A 23,540-nucleotide genomic window follows, 5' to 3' on the forward strand; every position below is an offset into this window, starting at 1 on the left:
ATTAAAAGACGAACATTACATTATTGTCATCTGTGAATTTATTTATCCTGAAAGAAACACTACATACATACTATTAGCGAGTTATAACTTCCTTTTCACTACTGACAACACGAGCGGCTGGAGCTATGCCCCATCGACAAATGCACATGCGCGTTCGAGGTGCACGAGTTTCAGTACTGTATATTTTGGCGCATACCGTACATATCTTGTATGAGCTGTTGCCATGGGAATTACGACTGTGTTTTGTCTTTAGTTCGGGCTTTGAGTTTTAAAAGTTACAAAAACAGTGGGGAGGAGTGGTGTGAAATAGAGCTACAAAGTACCACATCCTATAAGTGGCATTCTTAAGTCAGAAATCTTAGACCTTGGTACCAAAACGTGAATTTACCTCAGGCAGTGGTTGTTTTTATATTAAGAATGCATACAGCCCACGTATTAGTAAATCAACATTTGGCTCATTTAAAGATTGTGCCATCAACTTCCTGTCAATGGGGAGAAGATAATCAAACACTTAATCATTTATTTTTTGAATGCCCCATAAGACAACAACACCGAGACTCTCTATATAAAAACTTACAACATGCACAGGTACCATTTCCAATATCCTTATTGACATTAATATCTGAACCTCACACTGCAGTTATTTGGATTCTTTATAGTTTTGCTAGAAAACATAGGTTTACAATATAATGAACCATGATGATCCGCATGACAATTTAAATCAATAAGACCTAGAAAGACTGTTATACCATAATAACAGAATGGACTAAAACATTCAATAAGTCATTAGTGATGCGAAGAAAGTGAATGATAGTCAACAACAGTTTGGATCATATATAATAGTAATAATACCCGAACTCAGCAACTTTGGCTAGAAATTGCAAAAGCGGTGCGAGCCAAAAAAGAAGAAGAAGAGTAGTTTTAAAAGAGTGGTCAAGCTGAATTGTAATATGCTGTTATTTTTTTGACTGCAGTGAATTTATGCACATAAGTATTTTTTTTGCTAAGAAGTAAAATATACTTATTTTCTCGTAGTGAAAACTTGACTTTCATTTTATTTTAATCAATGAAGGAACAGAGATATTACCCATACCCTGAGAGGCATCACGTGAATGCTGTGAGTCTTCGTGTGGAATTATTTGGTGTTTTAGTTAAATAATGTTCTTTTGACTAAAATAACGTGTCATGTACCACTGCTACATAATACATTTTTTCATTCACTTTGGTCTATTGGGGCCAATTTAAAATAAAAAAAAATCTTCTTCTTCCTTTAACACCTTGGGAGGCACAATGTATAAATTTTACCATTGTCTTTAAGAAGGAAAACAAAACTGATTTCATCTCTCTATGACAGCTAGTTTTTGAGCTACGATTTATTTTTGTACTTTGTGGCAAGTTGAAATGCTTCCATCCGCAGAGGCTTTCTAGGGATGTGAGGCTCCGCCCAGTAGAGGTTAATTGAACTAGCCGTGTGCTTGAAGATGTCGTTATCTGTCAGTGTGAGGAGAGTTACTGTTTCATGCGAGTTGCAGTGGTTTCACACAGGCCTGCACTGCAATGAACACTTCAGTTGAACAGTATGGTGGTGTTACATTTTAGACAGGTGTAGGTCTTTCACTCCGGATATTGCATTTCTGCAATTTACGAGGCACATGTGTGTGTGTGGGAAAAAAAAAAAAACACTTAGGACTGGCAACACTGGAGGTGCATACGTGCGAGTAGCAGGAAGTTGAAATGGCTGCTTCAATAGAAAATCCCACCAAATGCGAGGTGAGGTTGGTGATTAGATTTCTCAATGCAAAAGGACTGAGTGCAGCTGACATTCATCAGGAATTTTGTGCCATTTACGGACCAACAGTAATGAGTGAAGGAGAGGTAGACAATGGTGCCGTGCTTTTTTGGGAAGGACATTCAAATGTTCATGATGACAAGCGGAGCGGCAGGCCTAGTGTTCAGACGAACAACCTTGTGCAACGTGTTTGATGAGAAAGTGCGATCTAATCCCCGTTTCACCATTACTGATCTAGGCAAGGAGTTTCCTGAAGTGTCTGATAGAACATTGCACCGAATTGTAACGGACAATCTGGGTTATCGCAAACTGTGTGCGAGGTGGGTGCCAAAAATGTTGACAAACACAAAGATGAAATAATGAAATCAGCATGTGATTTTTTGGCCTACTGGGAAAAGGATGGGGATGACTTGTTTTCTCACATAGTGACTGGAGACGAAACCTGGGTATCGTACATCACTGATGAGTCGAAGCAGCAATCCATGCAATGGTGTTACTCCGGTTCACTGAAACCGAAGAAATTCAAGCAAACACCGTCACATCGCAAAATCATGGCAACCGTGTTTTGGGACCAAAAAGGTGTAATCCTCGTGGAATTCCTGGAACCGGGACGAACCATCACAACAGATGTGTATTACCAAACACTATCTATACCGCGTTTGTTACAACCTGTCTCGGTTCCCACGCTAGCTGGTCGCTGGCTTTTCTCCGTGCTGGGGAAAGTCAAAGCCAGGCAGCCAATTAAAATACGCAATGTCGCAACAGCGTCTACGTAAGCGCCTCTCTTGTGGCTCCCATTCGTTCCTCGCTGCCCAGCAGACGATTTTTTCCTCGTTTCTCATTGGCACCGAAACTGTCGAGCGATCGCTAGCGCGGGAAACAGGACAGGTTGTAACAAACGTGGTATAATCTGTGACGTGCCATCCAAAACCAGCGAAGAGGAATGTTACGGTCTGGAATTCTGCTTATTCACAGCTGACTGTACTGTTGTGACAATTCAAAAATTCCGATGGGAACGTTTTTATCACCCACCATACAGTCCTCATCTTGCCCCAAGTGATTACTTTCTGTTCCTTCATCTCAAAAAGTGGCTTGCTTCGCAACGTTTCGATGATAGTGAAGTTCTCAAGACATCAGTTCTCGACTGGCTGAGATCCCAGGTGGCAGATTTCTAAGCAGAGGGTCTGCGTAAACTTGTTCCACACTACCAAAAATGCTTGGAGCATCATGGTGACTATGTAGAAAAATAGCCAGGGTATGCACTTGTATAGCATCAAAATAAAAATTTTCTCGCTTGATTTTATTCTCTGTAATAACCAATCGGCCCTTTTTTTTTTGACATGCCCCCTCATATGTTCAGCAATACATCAGGTCAATTCAGACAACTTTCAGAACATGCTACCTCTGGCAAAGATGTCGTTGTGACAAGCTGAATGCCTTGCAGAGCAATAAAGAACAAACACTGGTTTCGTGAATGAAAAAAAATGAAAATTTTTGCACACCCTCTTTACATCATGTACCTTCCACCTTGTGATTTTTCACATTTTATTAAGTTGAAGAGGCACCCAAAGGGTCATATATTTACATTTTATGTTAACCTCTTGTTTACCAGATATATTGATTGAGATACTTACCTCTAACCCCTCGGGTACCAAATATCTCGCTCGAGATATTTCGACATGTTCATAGTTTTTACATCATAATGTCGCTATTATTCGCTGGAATTGCGATTTTCTTCTTTTATATTATTGTTAACACATTCTGCACCGTAAAGACTCTTGCATGTCTTGTTCTTCCATAAAAAGGGGGGAAACGGCAGGAAAATGGCAGCTTCCTTTAAAACTGAGTCATTGGCGCTAGACATGTCGTTTGGGGGGGGGGGGGCTACAAGTCATGTTCTATTGCTCGTATGATAATAGTGCAATTATTTTCTTGTTCCAGTCATGCCTGCGATCATTTCCATGTGTATTTTGACAATGTCCTGTACTTTGTTGTCCAGGGGCGGAGGGTGGGGAAAGGGCATTTTTCTTCAGAAATTTTGGAATTTTCCTGTTTCTCCCCTCCCCCGCATCCATATATACACTCAATGTGCATAAAATTTATGAAGTTCGATTCTATGGTTCATTCCACATATAACGGTACGTGATTCGTCCGTCTAGGGCAATTAGCTTCAGACCTACAGTAGTTTCAAGGTAACTGTGCATTTTGCTGAATGGCTCAGTGGCGTAGAGACATACCGTTTTGAGGGTGCAAGTTGTGTTGTATTGTTCATATCATAATAGTACAATTTTGATAATATCCTGTACTTTGTTGTCCAGGGGCATTTTTTCCTGAGATTTTGGAATTTTCCGGTCCCCCCTCCCCCCTGCCCCTCATTCATATATACACTCAATGTGCATAAATTTTATATAGTCTGATTCTATGGTTCATTCCGCGTATAACAATATTTCATTCGTCTGTCTAGGGCAATTAGCCTCCGATCTACAGTCATCTAAATGAAACACTGCATTTTGCTTAAAATTGGCCAGGTACCGGGGAGCTTACCTGGCAAAATGGGCTTGGTAATCAAATTGTTAACATGGAGAAAAAGGTCACACGAATGCTGAATTAGCAACCAAGGAATTTTATGAGCATTGAATCTCATTAGTGATGATGTTCATCCTTTTTGGAACGAAGATAAATATTTTCAATCATCTTCATCTTGCTGTATTTTCATTTCACTTGCTCTTGTAATTTATAAATTTATTATTTATTAAACTATGAATTATTCTTTCTCTCTCTCTTTTTTTTAGAAGCATCTGAAGAGGAGGAAAGCACCACAATCAAAATCGTGCACTTTGGAGTTGTGTGATTCTGTTTCAACTTCCAGCAGAATTTGAAAAATTGTATTTATTTTCTAAGTTATTAATTAATATTTTGTGTAATGTGCCAAAGCTTTGGTAGGGAGGTCAAATATTTAGACAATTGGGTCTTGAATTTTGCAGGGAGATAGATACTCTTCTTTAGGACACATCACATCTTCATACTGTTAATGCAAAAATGTATATTAATAGGAATTTGAGTGTGTAAAAAAATATCCAGTACTACTAATACCAGTAGCATTAATAATACAGGAAAACCTCGTTAATACGAAGTTCAAGGGACCAAAAAATGTCAACTTCGTATTAAACGACTTCGAGTTATCCAAACTTTTCAAGATGGCACCTGTTTTCAGGTGTAAATAAAGTAGAGTATAAATTACCCCCACAAAGGATGTTCTATATTTGGTGGTAGCTCAGAAAATAAGCTTTATATGTACTATATAATAATATTGTACGTTTTAAAGAAAGTGTAAAAAATGTTACACAAAATGAGAACACGAAGCTTAACGCGGACACAAAGATTCCAAGGAGACGGTTAACACCATTTATCCTGCCTAGTTATACAACCGGTTATGCACAGGATGCATGTCGTGGCAAAAAGTCTTATAAAAAACGGATTTTCTTTTAATTGTGCAAAGTCGTTGCTCTTCCCCGAAATTCGAACAATTTTAGTTCATATGAAACCCGTTTGCACGAGAGACCTACGGAAAGGAAAACAATCTCGTTTATTGCAAGAAGTGAAACTCTGAAGAATCTTGACAGTAGTCACACTGGCGCGAGCAAGAGACTGGAGACAATCGGACAGAATGAATATTGGATTTAACATTGTCCGTTACAGGATTAACTGGTAAGAGAAGATTCTCTTGGGAGAGAACACAACCTTTCCCTGGCACAAAACAAAACAAAAAAATCGGAGCTGTAAATTTCGCTCTGCTTCGGCTGTCTAAACACATCGTAAAAAAAGTCACGTATTCTTTGCTTCAGTTAACTTCATATTTGCTCCCCCTCCCTCCCCCTTTGCAGGAATCAGTTCAAACTCTTCCTCAACTTACATTGTAATCCACTCTGAAAAAATAAACACACAACTTGCGATCTGTTTGCACCGAATGTGTATCCTAGGACACATTAAACAGTGCCGCACTCGATAATCACTCTGGTTTGGATCCCACTTTAAACTGTATATTTAGTCCACTTAGCTCATCAGCATAAAAAGTACTAAAAACAAGCTTTACGAAACTTGCGTATTTTCAAATTAATCAACAATTTATTGTAGGTTTCAGGAGTATTCTGGAGGTCAAACACTCGCTCCGCCAAAACTTTTCCTGTATTCCTACATTGAGCATTGCATTTTTTTTGTTTTTTTTTAACAGCAGCACGCTAATGGTTCTGAAGAAAAACGGGGATTATATGGCTTTGCGAGATTCAAAACAATGAAGCGTATTCCTTCGCACTGGATGAGTCATTGCAGTAATCGGCAAGCGAGAGCTTTCCAGACGCTTAACACTGGCGCCAGCTGCAGCGTAAACACAATGAGACCGGCTGGAAGTTAGAGCAGCAGGTGGCAGAAGGGAAATCATCGGCATTTTAAAGATAACGCAGTTGTCGAAGACAGAACTTTTATCACATTACCATGCACACCAGTGGTGGATAATGAGCTGTTGTAGAAGGAAGAGGGTCACATTTATTGTACTTATCATGCGGTTTTTGTTCGTTTTAAACAAGGTATTCAGAACTGTTTGCTTTTTTTGAGACGCCAAAGGAAAGGAGCCCGTGTGTGCACACGAGCAAGAAAATTGTGGCCAAAACCATTAGCAACACCCCCCCCCCCCTCCGTTTGCTGATAGATAAAGGGGAGAAGTCACTCAGACAACAAAACACTGTTTTGGCAAATTTTATGACCGGCTGGGAAACGTATGAAGCGGGAAACTGGAGTTGCAACATACGTAAGATCGACGTCAACTTTTGCGGGAAACCTAGATGACAATGCATTAAGCGGGTTGACGATCTTTAGTTTGCCTATATGGCTTTGATTATCTGTAACAGTTTCCCTTTTTTTTTAATGAAGTTCTACAGGGCACAAAGAACAAGCTTTTAATGAAAGTGGTTACCGGAAGTTGTCGGCTACCAGGCCAAAAGTTGCTCGCTCACGGGAAATTGCTGTATCTTGAGCTCAGAGCTAGACAGATGGGTGGGACTTCCAGGCATCACGCGTCTTGTATTTTGGAACATTCGTGCGATCTTATCTTGCATTTCTCATCTAGCACTGGTGAATATTTCCAAGGTGGTGCATTCAGCGGGGAAAAAGCTTGACCTCCCATGCACATTGACAAAGAATGTCAATGTCCAGCGGGCATTTCGGGCTGCTTCCCTCGAGTTGTCAGCAGCTCTTAGGACAAGGAAACATGTCAAGGTCAAGTTAAAATAACATCCAAGCTCTCTCCACATTCGATCTTCTCTTGTCGACTTACGCAGGTGTCTACTTCGAAGTAAGCGAAACCAGTTTTGCGGAAGGGTCTTGTAAACAACTTCGTATTAAAAATTATCCGTATTTCGATTTATCCGTACTGAAATACATTATAAATCCTATCTTATCGGCTGGGGAATGGGAAGAACTTCGGATTAAAGGGTACTTCGTATTAACCAATATCGTATTAACGAGGTTTTCCTGTACTGTAAATATTTACAAAATAGGTGTTCTTTGTTTACAAAGTCCTCACTTGTAATATTGTAAAATAATGTAAATTTGTATGCACTGTAAATAGGCATCATAATTATAACTGACACTGTACTGAATATTCACTATCAAGGATTATATCTGATATCTGAATCTCACACCTAGTTATGAAAGTTATGTAATGTGAAAAAAAACAACTGTTATACATGTTCTGATGATAACTTCATATTACATCATAATACATGTTTCCATGAAGTGACCAGTGGCTACCTTAATTTCACATTTCTAGAGCTAAACATGTAGTGGCAACTCAAAGAACATTCCTGAGTTTGACACTTGGATAAGGTAGAAATGTTTTTTCTCTGTGTGTTTGTTTATCATTCCGTAGCATTTCATTTTTTCAGCTAAATCATTGCAATTCCATTCATCTTTCATTTCTGTTATATTTTTGGGAAGAAATAGTGCTTGAAGTGTGTATGCCAGCGACAGTATTCCTATTGATTTTCCAAAACAATTTATGCCATTCTTCTTGGCTGAACAAGTCTATTTCTACTCATGTTGGACTTTCACACTAGTACTAATTTGAACTAGGGCTGAGCCAAGTCAAGATCGATGTGTCCGTATCGCTGACACTGCTGGTTATCAGCAAAGTATTTAAATTTAAACACCGATACTTTTCCAGAGTTTCAGTATTTCACAGGGTGCACAAAAATACAATGTAGCACATTTGCGGAATAATTTTCCAACACCGTAAAACCTGTTTCAAAAGTGAATTTCAGAATAAAATAACAGCTATTTTAATATTCCGATTTTCTCTTGTGTAATTTTAAAGCAAAACCTGGGAAGATTTATTTGGTAACTTAATTGTTACAATATTTAAGTGTTGGTATCGGTGGAAAGTGGTAAGAATGTCTATTATTTGAAAGTGATATTGGCTTTCCTAATTTCAACTAGGTCCTCACGGATTCAGTACAAGTAGGAATTCTGATTAACACATTGCCATTGCCCGACAGTTCTTCCATGGCAAGAAATATGAAATGCAATAATTAAACCACTGCAATTTATATTTGTACGACATATACACGTCTAAATTTATATTAAAAGTAATATTCTTTTAGTGAATGATAATTTACTAATTACTTTGTAGAAACTTGCAAGATAAATATATTCTTCTCTACAATCTGTCACTAATGAACAGTAATTTCAGTGTTAGTAGGTTGCGAACTGATATGTATTTGATAAAAGCAGGAGTTCTTCCATAAAGTTAATACAATGTAAAGGCACTCATGAAGCTGGGGGAGGGAGTTAGGTTACTTATTCCAATTGAATCTGTGTTTCGCACAAACAAATCAACAAAAGTATGTATAACAAAGTTAAATTTCTGTTTCAGTGGTAATCAAATAGTACAATCTTGGTGGTTGGTGAGGACTATTTCACCTCCTGTTGCTGTACACCCAACCTGTCAAAATTGTTGATTTTAATTGTGACAGGTGTTACTGGGGTGACAAAGTATTTTGCTTTTGGATTTATAGTTTCAGTATTTGCATGTTGTTTATAAAAATGTAGGTTTTTTTTTTAATTTAAATATGATTTATACACTAATTTTATTTGGTTTACCTAAACCTACACAAATTATTTAAATACGTAACATATGACTGGTGGAGCATATAATAATTTGTGTTTTCTTTCTTCCTTGTGTGTTCCCATATATTCATATGGCAAGCGAAAAATCTGTGTACGAGCCAATACCAATGCTGACACACTTTGATTTCCATTGATACCGGCCAATACTTGAAAATTGTAACAATTCATAGTAGTTCAGAATATTTATAAATTTTAACATATGTTTTTAATTGGAACTATACCATAGTTATGCTTTAAATTACTATACCATCCATAGTTAGGTTTTAAATTATTCATTGTTTCACATTAGACAATCATTCAATAATAAAATTAATTTTTCCAATTTTTCTATAATGTTCAGAATATTTAGCTTCCATGAAAATGTTGCTCAATATTTTTGCAGACCTCATCATTTTCAAACTCCAGGTAAATATTGGCCAGTATCAGTGATTAAATTCCAACTGACACCACTCGTATCTGCTCATTCCTAGTACAATCATCTGCATTTTAATGTTTATATGTGAATATGTATTTGTACACAATTTATTATTATATACATGACCTGTTGCTTTTATGTTTGTAAATTATTTGTTATTGTATATAATATTATGCATATCAATTATCAGTATATTGAATGACCATAAAATGTACCTGTTTTTGGGATTAAACTTTTGTATTTTGTATATTTATATCTATTAAGAATAAAAGTTTTTTTTGTACATAATTAATATAATTTTCTTCTTTCAGAATTCATTTGAAAGTTTGCATTGCATGTAGACAAGTAAATCAGGTTGTAGATAAGGATCTTGCTTATCTGACAGTCTCTCCAAACATTTGATTAAGTCCAGCCATTCAACGCGCCTGACTACCATGCTAAAGGTCCCAGGTTCGATCCCCGGCCGGTTCAAATCCGGGAACTTTTCTAACGATGGAAGCGGCCCCGGCACCCACCCAGCGTCGAATAACATGGGTACCTGGGGGAAACCCTGGGGGGCAAAGGCAGTCAGGGGCGTGATGCTGATCACATCACCCCCACTCACGACTGGATGAAGAAAGTGTGGGGCGTTACCCCCACACCCCCTATACGCCTTCATGGCGTGGTGCTAAGCACAGGGGAACACTTTACCTTTTACCTTTACCAGCCATTCAATGCATCTTATGACAACATTAAAATGCTAAATTTGTCAAATCTAACATGCTACTCGTGTAAGTATATCTGTTGTTGGCAAAATAACTGCTGACTTTCACACAAAATTTGAGAAACAACAAGGTTTTATAGATAACATCATTGAAGTTGTTTTTGGCATTTAGTAAATTTCAATGTGCTCTGCATACATCCAAGCGATGGTGTGCCAGCATGTCTGGAGTTGCGGCGGTCGCTTTGGCTGTGATTATCCTTTCTTGTAGATAATGCTGATCTTTGTGGCAGAGTGGTCAAAAGCACACTATGACACTAGGGGCCCCGGGTTCAAATTCTGGCCTGGGCATTCTTTGCAAACGTCCCTTCAATTTCATCATTTATCCTCATCTTCATGATTAACCAAAAGCAAAGTAAAATAAACCAAATCAATCATTTGACAAAGGTCGTGGATCTACTCGGTGTACACAAAGTTTATAAATGGAACTTTTAGAGCTTCTGAACACTTGGGGGGGGGGGGCACTTTTCCTTCCATCTCCTTTTTTTTTTTTTTAAACTGTTTAGGAGAGGTTACAACAGATTATTTTTCACATAAACAGTAGTATTACGTTGTGATTCAGCACACACAAGAGAGATATTTCTGTGACGTGTTATATCAAAGGACAGAGCTTAACCAAGTGGTTACAGATGAGTTGTGCAATGAGTTTTATCCATGTAGTGGTAGCTGATATGGAAAAATACCAATACACTAGTATCAGGGTATATTCCCACACACTCCTAATGACCACAAAGCCTTGCCCTTCCATGTAAGATTTCAAAATAACCTGACCTGCCCAACCTTTTCACATATTAATTGTGTGTGTGAAAAACTTATTCCTCACTGTGATGTGAATAAGTAAGCAGGCCAAGTTTGGTACTAGTACAAGGAAGGGGTACAATATGTAGCCATGAGATGTGAATAAGTGTGCTTCATTTGTATTAAGTATAACAAAGGTGTCTTGTAAAATTTCAGCTGCTATGGAGCACAGGTTTAGGAAGGATGGGGTTACAATGGATGAAGGGAACCAAGCATATTTTTGGTGAAGATGGCACATTTGCTGCAAGATTTCACACCGAAGCAAGAAGTGACACACAATACATTGGTTTCACACCAGACAAAAAGTGACCATAAAATGCACACACTGTAATAGACCCTTACCACTCGAGTTTGAAAAAAAAAACTTACTATGTGTGTAACACCAGCAGTCTGATGTGATACGATGAATGATAGTGGGGAAAAATTACCTGGTTTGGGTGATGTGCAGTGTGTTATGTCACTCCAGTATGCAATATTGTCATAAGGTTAAATTTCAAGTAACCATGTCACTTGGATGTCAGGCAACATCATCACTTTGGTGTGAAAGCTGCATTACAAGATAATCCATTGAAAAGTGTTTGATTCCACTTGAAACTGTAGGTAGGTCCCAATTAGTCTGTCTGAGCATAAAGTGGACTTAAGGCTCGACTGGACCTTTGGCAGCCATCAGGGTGATTTTTTTTTCAAATTTTCCTCTCCATTCAAAAAACCACTGTGATATTCCATTACATCAGCTTAGAATTCCTTCTAGAGCATTGACATGAATTTTCATATAGATATTCTCAATGGTTTCGTGATTACATAAGTCTATTAAACTATTGATATCATCTAATCACAGTGAAAGCAAACTATACGAAAATTCACGTCAATGAACATATGATGGTTGGCAGTGAATGTAAAATGATTAGTTTTTGAGGGTTTGTTAGGTTCTGCAGAGAAATTGATTGATTGAGTTGGTTTTAATTCATCTTTATGCACATAAGGCTAATCGGGACTGGACCTACAGTTTAAAGTGGGATCCGAACCACTATGTGCCGCCACGAGGGGTCTCGAACCCGGGGCCATTGATTACAAGGCGACAACGCTACCACTGTGCTAGAGGAGAGACCCAGCAGAGAGATTGATCCTGAAAAAATGTACAGGACGTGTGTAGTCAGCTGATGTTTTCTTCCTTCATCCAGTACAACCATTGTAGAGACACTCCAAAAAAGATCCATATTTTTCAGTTTTGTGTGGAAGCACAAGCAACTGAAATATATATTTCAACACCCATGTTGATGTACATACTATTTCCTATGTTTTGATTCCAATTTTGGGTTGATTCACAAATTTATGTACAGTGGAACCCCAATTTTACATTTTCCTGCATTATACATTCAATCTTGATGGTCCCAACATAGTGATAGGTTAAGAAAAATGTAAAATCGATGAAAATTTAAGTCTTTTCACCTTGGTCCCCTGAGAAGTGTAAAATCAAGGTTCCACAGTAGTTTGTTTATTCAAGTGTGGCTATATCGCAGAGGTAGCTCTGCCCCATTTCTAAATTCATTGAAGCATTGATTTGGAATTGGACTAATACACTGTGTTTTCACTTCCTTTCTATCATATGTGCTTGCTTGTATAAATGTACTGTGGAACCTCGATTTTATTTTTCAAGGGACTAAGATGAAAAAACTTTAAATATGGGAAAACGTAAAATTCAGAAAAGTAAAATCAGGTTCCACTGCATTAGCAAGCTTACATCATATGTCATTCTAATTAATAATTCCACACAAGTCATTTTTGCATAGTGTAAGTAGTTGTGCATTCCTTATACCTTCAGTGTACCCCCATTCAACATAAGCAGGCCTATATCTTGTGTTTCTATGGTCTGCAGAAGCTATAAATTTTATGGCATGTATATGCTACTGATAATCTCATTTAAGTACACTACCTTGTTGACATTTTATTTTTGTCACATGATGCATCAAATGACAATGAGACAGTGTAATCATGTCATACTAGAAGATGGAAATAAAACTTCAAACAAATAGTAAACATAACACTTTATTTAGGTAATGCACTCAGGTTTTGACTGACTGGGCATAATTCCAGAGATAATGCATTCAATATGGTTTGTGTACAGTATAAGTATATATTGTTCTACTCTTACATTTCTCATAACTGTCTACGAGAACTAATCCCTTTTCTTTATTGGACCTCCTAATGATTCAAGCTCAGATTTCAACTGTAGGAGTTCACTATCGGGAACATATCTTGCATTTTCGTGTTCTTCCAAATGCTCGTGTATGCTCAGTTGGACTCCTTCAGGAAGTCCTGCCTGTAATAACTCAAAGAAGACTGGGGCTAAAGTTGCAGGCAAGTCCACAACCTGAAATGGGAATAAAGAATCACTACATCCTAAGAAAATGTAACAATGTACATTTACTTGCACGAGGGCTATTTGTGCTTCAACCCCCAGTGAGCTGTAAATCAATAAGATAGACATCAAAATATGGCAATTCTTCCACATAGTTGTCACCTGTGAAGCACAAGCTTTTGTGCACCCTCATGAAAAAAAAAAAATGCTGGCTGGGGGATCAGCCATCCCTGCACTATGGTGTCTCAAACTGCTGTTCCCCCTACCATCTGGGTGAACAGGTAGATGTCATGTGGTAAGTCTCGTGGATAGCATGGGTGGTTGAACAATTCTCAGCCACACTCCTTAATCTGAACCTGTGTTCTTCCTCCGGTGGGAGGAGGTATGACAGCAAACTTTGCACACTTAGCTTAGATCATAGTGACTACGCTAACCAGCACACTGTACAATAACTGGAACAGAATGGTTTCAACTCGAACAAGATTAGTGACTAGTGTTCATGCACTTACGTTAGGAATGTGGCTTTACACCCAGGTGACAACATTTTTTGATCAAGTCTCGCTACTTTATGACAAGTGTCTGGATTCTGGCGATAACTAACTCATTCTCACTCTTTCTTTCTTTTGTCTATCCTGGGGGAGGCGGTGCCAGACTTTCTTTTCCATTAATTTTTCTATTTTGATTAATTTTATATAACTTTTTCTACCTCTTGGATTAAACATGATGATGAGTGATGAACTTATGAGGTGGGTGATGGAGTAAACATGATGTAATACTCCAAGGTTCAAACTTGAGATCTTTGGCTTTGTAGAACACTGTGCTGACTAGTCCACCACAGAGGCTGGCTGTCAGCTTTAAATGTTCAGTTCTTTACAAGGAATGGACTGTACATACAATTCAAAAGTTGATAAAATGAAGGTAAGGAATACCACAAGACCAGCAATGTTCCAAAAATCATTGCAGCAGCAGCTGGAATAAGATTAACTGTATCAACATTAAACATTATATATTTGTATTATTGAATGGAATCACCTATCTCACTACCCAAAGCTGAGTGATATACGATGTGCAACTCATAGTAGTTTTAGAAAATACTTAACAGGATAACTGAAAAGTTGAACTTGAATGTTCCATGCTAAACAATATAAGTACATAAGAAGCCAACACTGTGCCTGATAAAAAAATATTAGTTCTCTTACCTGTACATTTCTCTCATACACTGGCAAATTATATGTACTCTCCACTAAAGTGCTAGCAGGTTTATATCGTTGCACTTCCAGTAATTGTGGTGGCATTGCCCAACTGGAAAAAAAAAATGTTTAAAACATTTTTGCAGTAGTAAAAAGAATGAATGCTGACTGCATTTTAAGTTAAATAATTTTTGATTCAAATTTAAATAGTTTTACTGAAGTCCTGAATAAATACAACTAAGACCCTACATTAAATATATTTTATTTATTTATTTGAGAAATCCTGAATACAGAGAGAATCCATTTTATATCAGGATATCAACAGAGAGAAAAATAGAAATTAACAAATGAGAAGCACGCACACATATGTAACAAGAATAATAATAATAAAAAACAATAACTAGGGTATAACAAATATTAATTTATCTATATATATTTCACATTTAAAACCTAACAATCAGAACTTGAATGTTGACTCGGTGGTTGAGCATGTTAAGAGGTCACACCTAAGATCTGTTTTTCTACTTGTGACATGTACACCATTCAAAATGCTTCTTCATGCTGTAAACTTTGTTACAAAAATGTTACAGTAATCCTATGCACATAGTTATCTAGCACCATCTATCTCCTACAAGTAACAGTCCTAATTTTTCTTACAGACACAAAGCCAAACGAAACAAGCATGATATTCATGTTGGGAAAAACAGGACATGTACCATTAGAAGTATTAATCATGACAGGTGTACACGTGTTAGAGACATGGCATGAATGCTGTGACCTTGTATGAGTGGGCAAATGATTGCACATCCAGTAACATTCACAGGAAACTCTTTGCTTGTTTGGTGATTCTGTAATATTTGTGCATATGGTGAGGAGGAGGCAGAGTGTTGTCCCTCCACTACCTCTAGTGGTGAAACCATTGTAAACATGAATGAACTCCATGCGCCCAGAAGAATCATTGGAACAGGTAACGAAGTCATCCGTGAGGACTTCGGATAACACAAAGTTTGTGCATGTTGGGTTCTCCATCAACTCACTCCTGAACATCATCAGATGAGAGGATGAAGCCTTAATTATCTAATGCAATACAAGAAAGATGGCCATGCCTTCATCATGCACACTGTGACAGTGGATAAGAGCTTCTTTCATCATTTCACTCCCGAATCCAACAGAACATCGATGGAATGGAAACATCTAAGTTCTGTGAGAAAGGAAGTGAAGGCTACGCCATTGGCAGCTAAGGTGTTTGTGGGACGTAAGAGGTATTCAGCTCATTTACTTTCTTGAATGGGGAAACAAGATCAATGCTGCTCAGTTTTCTCACACCATGCAGAACCTGAAATCTGCAATTCGACATCCTGCTCAACAAAACCTGCCCCCACTCGGCTCCACTAACACGGGTCAAAATTCCATGATTGGGGTGGGAACGGTTACCCCTTCCATCAGCCCTAGATCCACCAAGCGATTTTAATCTGTTTCCAACACTGAAAAGGAAATTGCAAGCTCAGTTGATCCAAAGGTTCAGGCTGCTGTGAGGACTGTATTAAAGGGTCTGAGCTCTGCAGGTTTTGCAGAAGGTGATAAATTATTTCAGCATTGGGGCAAATGTCTCATATGTGGAAAAGTAGTGGAGAATATGCCTATCCAGACATATATCGTATTCATGTGTATATTACAATTTTTTTTTAAAAAAATATACAGCATAGGGAAACTTTTATATATTGAACGACCCTTGTATTATTAGCTCTGCATACAGAGTACTTCAGATTTCATTCACAACATTATAATAATTACAAGATCCAGTGATTTGCATTTTTTAAACTCTGTAATGTGCATAGAAAAAGTACTCACATCGCTGTGGACTCAAAGTGGTAAATATATCGACAGATTTACGAATAAATGAATATACCATTATTGATTTATTGGACAACCCTAGTCATTCACAAACCAAAACCTAAAATTATTGCCGGTATTATTTACAAAATTTGTTTTTGCAGAAATAGAAAATTAGATAACAAAGGATTCTATACAAGCCAATTTTGAAGTACTTCATCTCAGAAGTAAGATGTAAGATGGAAAAAATGGAGAAACATACCACTCTTCAACGTCAATCCCCATATTTGTTGCTGTGTTGTGAACAAATTTTTGAAAGCTTTCCAGCACAGGGTAGTCATAGCCTTTCATCTGAACATTTAAAGCATCATACGTTGGTTCAATTGGCTCAGTAGTCTGGAAAAATAGGGGAAAATTTAATTTGCATGGAAAGAGAGAACCATTGCAACTAGGGCAGAAGCCCTACCACTTCAAGCTAATATACAAACACTGCAATGGATTTAAAGTTCTTCAAAAGTGTTACAAATGTTAATATTTACTCCTATTACATACAACATAACTATTATAAACAACCCTATTTGTGTGTGTCCTTCATCTAATCAGCATTCATCCTCACTCTTCCAATACACCCAAGAGTGGCAGAAAAATCACAAAACACACACACAAAAAAAAACCATTCTCATATTTTGTTATAAATTTTAATTAGTTTATGTTGTGATCTCTCACGTAAAAATAATATTTTTAAAATCAAGTTTAAGCAAGTTTATTGTTTACCATAAATATAAGCATTTTGATTTTTACTATAATCCTATGTAGGATGCCCATTCTTCAGGAGGAAGGAGAGGGGATCAAATGATTGTTTGACATGCCAGTGCCCATGATAATAGGGAAGCATAAGATGGCCAGTTCCAGTTCTTCATTTCCTAAGGAAATATCGATAAGCCACACAAGTCTTAATTCTTACAAGCTGCAGCAGCATTGCATTATACACAAGGCTATGAAAGGGCTTTCCAAAACAGCAAGTAAAATCAATTACATGTATGAACCACATTGGATAAAACACGAGACATTGGATTTTTTGTAATGCACTTGAGCTCTCCTGATGTCATGAAGAACAAACTTCCTGGCAATATATAAGATATACTGGATCTATACATCTTGTTTGTGAGTTACTAGAGAGAGGTTTCACTTACGCATAGATGCGGCAATATTCCCACAATTTTATTATTTACCTGTAAATACTCTGGTTCATGCACATCATTGATCCCTCGCTGCTGTAATGCACATGGGAGTCTACAAATGCCAGCTTGCTTCTGGAAAGGAATGAATGAGTTACAAAATTTGTGTTTCCTGCATAAGTTATAATTACATATCCAAAAAAACAGTAAAAATTTACTATTCTTCGGACACCTATAACTTCTTAGTTTCGTCAATTTTTGACATTCGTACTTACCTATCTGCTTCGTGGAATATTCCTTAAGGTGTATTGACGTTTTTTTTCATCAAAGTAATTGCAATTTTTCACATTACGAGTACTTCTTTCTCATAGTCTTTTCACTTGCATGAGACACAATATGGCGCATACACCTTTCCACATAATCGCGCATCGTGCTTGTGTTTTGTCGATCTTCATTCGTTATGCAGTGTTTCAACCTTCGGAACCCATGAAATACCCATGAACAAAGCTCATCTGATCATTTTTTTTTCCACATTGTTTTATGAAGAAAATTGTAATGTTTCGTGGCGATATCCGTGAATGGTTTTTGGGGCTATCCGACCCGGAATCGGTGGGAAATTTAAACTAAGAAATTATTTTCGTTTGAAATTTTTGAGTCCAAACTTCCCACCGATTCCGGGCCCCGCCCCTGGGGTAATTGGCCTACCGCCCTCAACCGCTAACGTGGCCCCGCCTCCGCTCCGGCTCCCCGGCTTTCTCTAGAGTCCCTGTTAAAGGCATATTAGAAATTGGCCGGACTCACCTGCCCCCAAATGAGCTCCAAACTTTTAAATTTGAAGAAATTCGTTTCCAGGATATGGAAAACTTACCTGAATTTCACCACGCATCCACGACATGTCATATTAGGCATATACCCACAGCCCATTCCTTCTAATGAGTAGCTTACATTCACTGCCACATTTTCGACATTCCTTTCCTTTCTTCATGATCTCATGTTCAATTAAATTAAAAAATCCACTGGATCTTCCTCACCCGGTACGAATTTCATCACACATCCACGACACGTCATGTTTCTAAATTTTGCTGCAAACACAGACAGTTCGAAACACTGGATACCAAATGAACATGAACAAAACACAATCACGATGCGTGATGATGTACGAAGGTCTACGCACCAAAGGCCATTGTCCGTCGGAGAATTAATTTTCAACAATGAACATGAATTTCCCCTATCATACATTCCCACATCACACAAAACACCTTCCTGATCTTAGACAATACTACAGGAACTTATTACGGTAAGTAGTTTCTTCTGTAAAAATGAAGAAATCTGTTCGAACAATAGTAAACTAGTACCCTGATAAGATGTAAGTGGCCCTGCTTTAGTGTGAATTTTGCTAGTGAACTTCATGTGTGCTTATAGTGGAGCACAGGGGCACGTATTGAGAAGTGACTGTGAAGTATTCAGATTGTTCTCAGATTTTTTACATTTATGAGTTCATCATTACATAAATGGACCTCTTTTTTTTGTTTGTTTCTTTGGTGACTAGCTTCACCAGGAGATAAAGCCAACTTTTGAGTTATTTTCACCAGCTTTCCAACTGTACATGCACATGATCTACAACCTGGCTTGGCCTGTTACATGGATGCAAGCATTCTTTAGTTGTTGGCATCTATCAGGCATACATTGGTGTGCATTTATTTTCATGGGGTTAAAAGTATTTTTTTCTGTGCACCATGGAGTTGGAAAAATACTGCATGGTGTTCCGATATGGACTGCTGTTGCTAAAATGTCAAGTGACATAGGTATGAGTATGAAGGAGTATTACATTCCTAAATGCTTTTGTTGTTAGGTTAGGCAGGTAATGTTTAGGGTGGTTTAACATTAAAATTACTTCTGACGTTCTGTAAATATTTCCTATACCTGATCCAGTAATTTATAGTTTTTAGCACTTTCTGCTATTCTCACCACCTGGTAAAAGTAGTCCCAGCCTATTTTTTATGATGGTTTATTTTGAGATGTCATTTAATGAATTTTGTTATGTTAGGTTAGGAATGTTCCCTTATATTAGGCTATTAAGTATTTGTAGTATGTGATTCATGTGCCACTCGACACATTTCACCCCTGGAACCATGCAGTGAAAATACATATTTTCAAGACATGTATGCATATCTTCGCGATTTGTTCTGAAAGCATTATATTTTGGTAGATTAGGAGGTTTGGTGTGAAGAGGTTAGTAATTTGATGTTGATTGTTAGGTGAGAAGTGTTAGATTTGATGCACTGTTTGTATATATACACAATGAGACTTCATGAAAATACAGTGGCAAAAGTATTCCGTACAATGAATTTTACTTACTGGTGGGTGGGGATTTTTGGAGCAACTGCCTGGTTCTTTGAAACAAATTTTGTTGGACAATGACAGAGAGACAAAAGAAAGATGCAGGCAGTGGAGATGAAAATTTTAAGGACTATATTGGGGAAGACTAAGAAGGGATAGAGGTAACAGTTCGTTATATCGGAGACACTTTTCTTCAAATTTACAGGAGAAACTACTTACAGAAATCAGTTTCTGTAGCATTGTCGAAGTTCTTCGAGGTATTTCCTTTCATCTTTCAATCTATTTCAGCCGGAAATCAATTTCCGTTGCTTCAATTTAAGCGAAAACATAACCACGCCATTTTTTAACTATGTTTGCCTAACATAACTGAACCTAACCTAACCTTCTGTGAATGGTCCGTGGGGCTATCCGGGAATGGTTTTTGGGGCTATTCGTGAATGGTTATACGATCCCAAATGGTTTTTGGGGCTCGCACCATGACGTGCATTCCGTAACACTTCGAGAAATGGCTTATTTTGGCTAGACTCTACTTTACGTCCTTATCTGCATGGTGATTGCTACTTTCCGTTCGCGGTGCGCGTTCGTGGTGCGGCAGCTGGCATCTCTTCGGGTAAGTACCTTTTTCTTTTTACACATTCTGTTCATGATAGTCCCACTAACCATTCACGGGGACGAGGTATGCCTACGAGGTTAGGTTAGGCCTGTTAGGTTAGGTTCCATTAGCACTCATTTCACCCCTAAATATGTGCTTCATCATTGAAAAAATTCCTCAGTACGTTCAATTATGCATATCCGGACATCGGTTTTCTCGATTTACTCCTCCAGGAAATTTTTCCTCGCTTTGGGATTTACGTTGTTGAATTCCTTATAAAATAAGCTTTCCGATATATGAGACATATTCCTTAGGAAAAGGACGTAAACTAGAGTCTTACCCTTATTTTAGTGTAAAAAATGTTTCTAATCGTGTGAAGACCTTAATGACACATTCAAATATGTTCCGCAATACACAATTGGTAAGTACGAACCATATGAAACACAAAATATCCGATTTTAAAGTGTCTCCGATATAACGAACTGGTACCAGGATAGAATACGTAATGAGGAGATCCCACAAACAGTGGGTGTGGCAAAGCTTCAGGACAGGATAGATCAGGCACAGGTGAGATGATTCAGACACATAAAGTGGATGGATGCAGAAAGACTACCAGTAAGAACTTACAATGCACAAGGAGTGGGAATAAGGCCAAGGGGGAGACCAAGATGTCGGTGGAAAGAGCAGATAGCGGAGTGTTAGGAGAAGAGGACAAGATTGGAACACCGTGGGAAGAGAAGAGTGGTCCAAGACCAGGAAAAAATGGGTATAATTTAACAATACAGGGAATTTATCCAATTTGTTTGAAATTTGGGATACTTACTAATTTGGGCCTCGTAATCACGAATCTGCACTTAAAATTTGGCGCTTATTTGGGGGCAGGTGAATCCGGCCAATTTCTAACATGCCTTTAACAGGGACTCTATAGATATAGGCGGGGCCGCGATAGCGGTTGGGGGCAGTAGGTCAATTACCCCAGGGGCGGAGCCCGGAATCGGCGGGAAATTTGGAAATCGAGGGGGTGGAAATAAGAACTTAATTTAGATTATTTTGCTATTTCCACGTCTGAGCGCCAAATTTTGACTGCAGATTCGTGATTAGGAAGCCAAAATTAGTGAGTATGCCGAATTTCAAACAAAATTGAGAAATTCCCGGTATTGTAAAATCGCTCCAAAAAATGGAGAGGCTCGACTTCTGTGCCGACCCAGACAGAGGCAAGAAACGGCGAAAGATGATGATGATATCGAAATATATCAACTATAAAAACAAACGTGAATTTCGAGGGGTGCACGATCACCGCACCTCGCAATTATCCTGTAGGTACAAAACGACTTAAAATTAGCAAAATGTAAGTACAAAGTACAAATATACGTCATAAACGAAGTTTCAGGATTACAGATCTGCTAATTGCACAACAATGGCGTTAGAATTAATAACTTACACACTGTCTTAAGATTACTCTTCCTAACATATTTTATTGATTTCCGGTATAAACGAATTTCAATAATTCAATTTTTTACAACTTTGACTTTACATGCACCATAACCAAAACAAACCAGATGTACAGAACCAAGCAATTTATCCACAAAGGAGAAATAAAAAAGTCATGTTATTTTAGGTTGCATGACTGTTTTCTAATGTTAAGCGAAAGAGTGTGATGTTTATATTTTATAATGAACTTGATTTTACATCATAATGGTGTATATATCTTCTGTCAGTTCCACTTGCGCATTTTGGTAACTATCACTCTGATAGTGGTTAATTCGTGTTGTTTCTTAAAATCAAAAAACACAAATACACTGTTAATGAGCAATTCTACATGTGTACTAATTTGAGTTATTGAGTTGCTTTGAGTTTGAGTTGCTGTTTTAAGTCCACTTTATGCACAGTAAGGCTAATCGGGACTGGACCTACAGTTTAAAGTGGGATCCGAACCACTTGTGCCTTCACCGGGTATCGAACCCGGGACCCCTTGATTACAAGGCGACGACGCTACCACTACGCCATCGGGGAGGCCTAAGAGCCGCGTCCGAATCGGCAGCAGATGTCACCTAGAGCACCGTTCCATCCGGGGACTCAACCAACCTCCGTTGTCCGGATTGGCGGCAGACGTGGAGTCGGAGGGGAGAGCTGAGAGGCGCGATAGATGCACGCTTGAACTCGCTGTGGCCCTGCGCTTGAAAGCCATATTCCAACTTTCACTTTGGGTGCGTTCCGAAAGTCTTAATTTTCACGGAACAAACCAGCATCCTGGCCCGTGCGTTTGGTGAATCTCGTTCTTGCACGAAACGCACGGAATGCGGCTTTTGGGACAGCATAATGAAACTCACGAAACGCACGGAAGCACTTATGGAACGGCCAGTTACCATAACTCGTTTAACGCGTTAAACTCGTGCGACTTTCGGAACGGGCCCTTTGTACGTACCAACAACATAGAAGATGTAAAACTCAATGATACTTGAACATTTTATCCATAATACTGAATGTAGAAAAAATGTAAATGAAGAAATATCATGTTACATTTTTAATATGAGTAGTAAATAGGGGGATTGATCGATTTAGTTTATTTTACTTTGCGTTTTGTGCCTCTTGGTTAATTTGCGAAGATGGGGATGAGTGATGAAATGATGAAATTGATGAATGGACATTCACAAACAACCAATCCCGAGTGGGATTCGAACCCGAGACCCTTGGTGTCGCAGCGCGATGTGCTAACCACTTATATATATATATATATATATATATATATATATATATATATAAGGAAATACCCCCTACACGGAGGTATCTCCCACCATTTACCACAAATACCCATGCCTTACCCGGGACTCGAACCCGGAACCCTGGCGTTGTAGCGTGCTCTGCTAACCACTCCGCCACGGAGGTCGACACCACTCGGGCACAGGGTCCGGCAGTAAATAGGTGGAAATCATTGTGATGTTTGTTTGGCGTCTGCCAAATTGAGTGAGGAAATTTTGCCGTTAAAGTGCTACGAAACTAACATTTTTTTATCGGTCCGTGATCGCAATTGGCCCACAAACTATTCACGGATAGCCCCACGAACCATTCTCGGTTAGGTTAGGTTAGGCAAACATAGTTAAAATTTG

At 38.3% G+C, this 23,540-nt stretch overlaps 2 protein-coding genes across 3 annotated transcripts in view; one reads left to right on the forward strand and one right to left on the reverse strand.

Annotated features, from left to right (window-relative positions):
• The window catches only part of frtz (WD repeat-containing and planar cell polarity effector protein fritz), a 41,193-nt gene extending 34,811 nt beyond the window's left edge, over positions 1-6,382 (forward strand). For both annotated transcript variants that reach the window (XM_083123257.1, XM_083123256.1), the window contains exon 16: positions 4,582-6,382. In XM_083123257.1, coding sequence (XP_082979383.1) covers positions 4,582-4,640 — 59 coding nt within the window. In that variant the 3' untranslated portion in view covers positions 4,641-6,382. The remainder of the gene's footprint in view (positions 1-4,581) is intronic.
• Positions 6,383-12,984: 6,602 nt separating this feature from the next.
• On the reverse strand, positions 12,985-22,044 carry mRpL48 (mitochondrial ribosomal protein L48). Its single transcript, XM_083123258.1, has 5 exons — positions 21,875-22,044; positions 17,556-17,636; positions 16,586-16,719; positions 14,500-14,602; positions 12,985-13,312 (listed from the first exon to the last, which is right to left on the reverse strand). The coding sequence occupies exons 1-5, from the start codon at positions 21,902-21,904 to the stop codon at positions 13,118-13,120; spliced, it is 543 nt and encodes a 180-aa protein (XP_082979384.1). The 5' UTR covers positions 21,905-22,044; the 3' UTR covers positions 12,985-13,117.
• Positions 22,045-23,540: the final 1,496 nt, after the last annotated feature.

Source organism: Lepisma saccharinum, chromosome 5 (assembly GCF_977018435.1).
Source record: "Lepisma saccharinum chromosome 5, izLepSacc3.1, whole genome shotgun sequence".
NCBI classification, from domain to species: Eukaryota; Metazoa; Arthropoda; class Insecta; order Zygentoma; family Lepismatidae; genus Lepisma; species Lepisma saccharinum.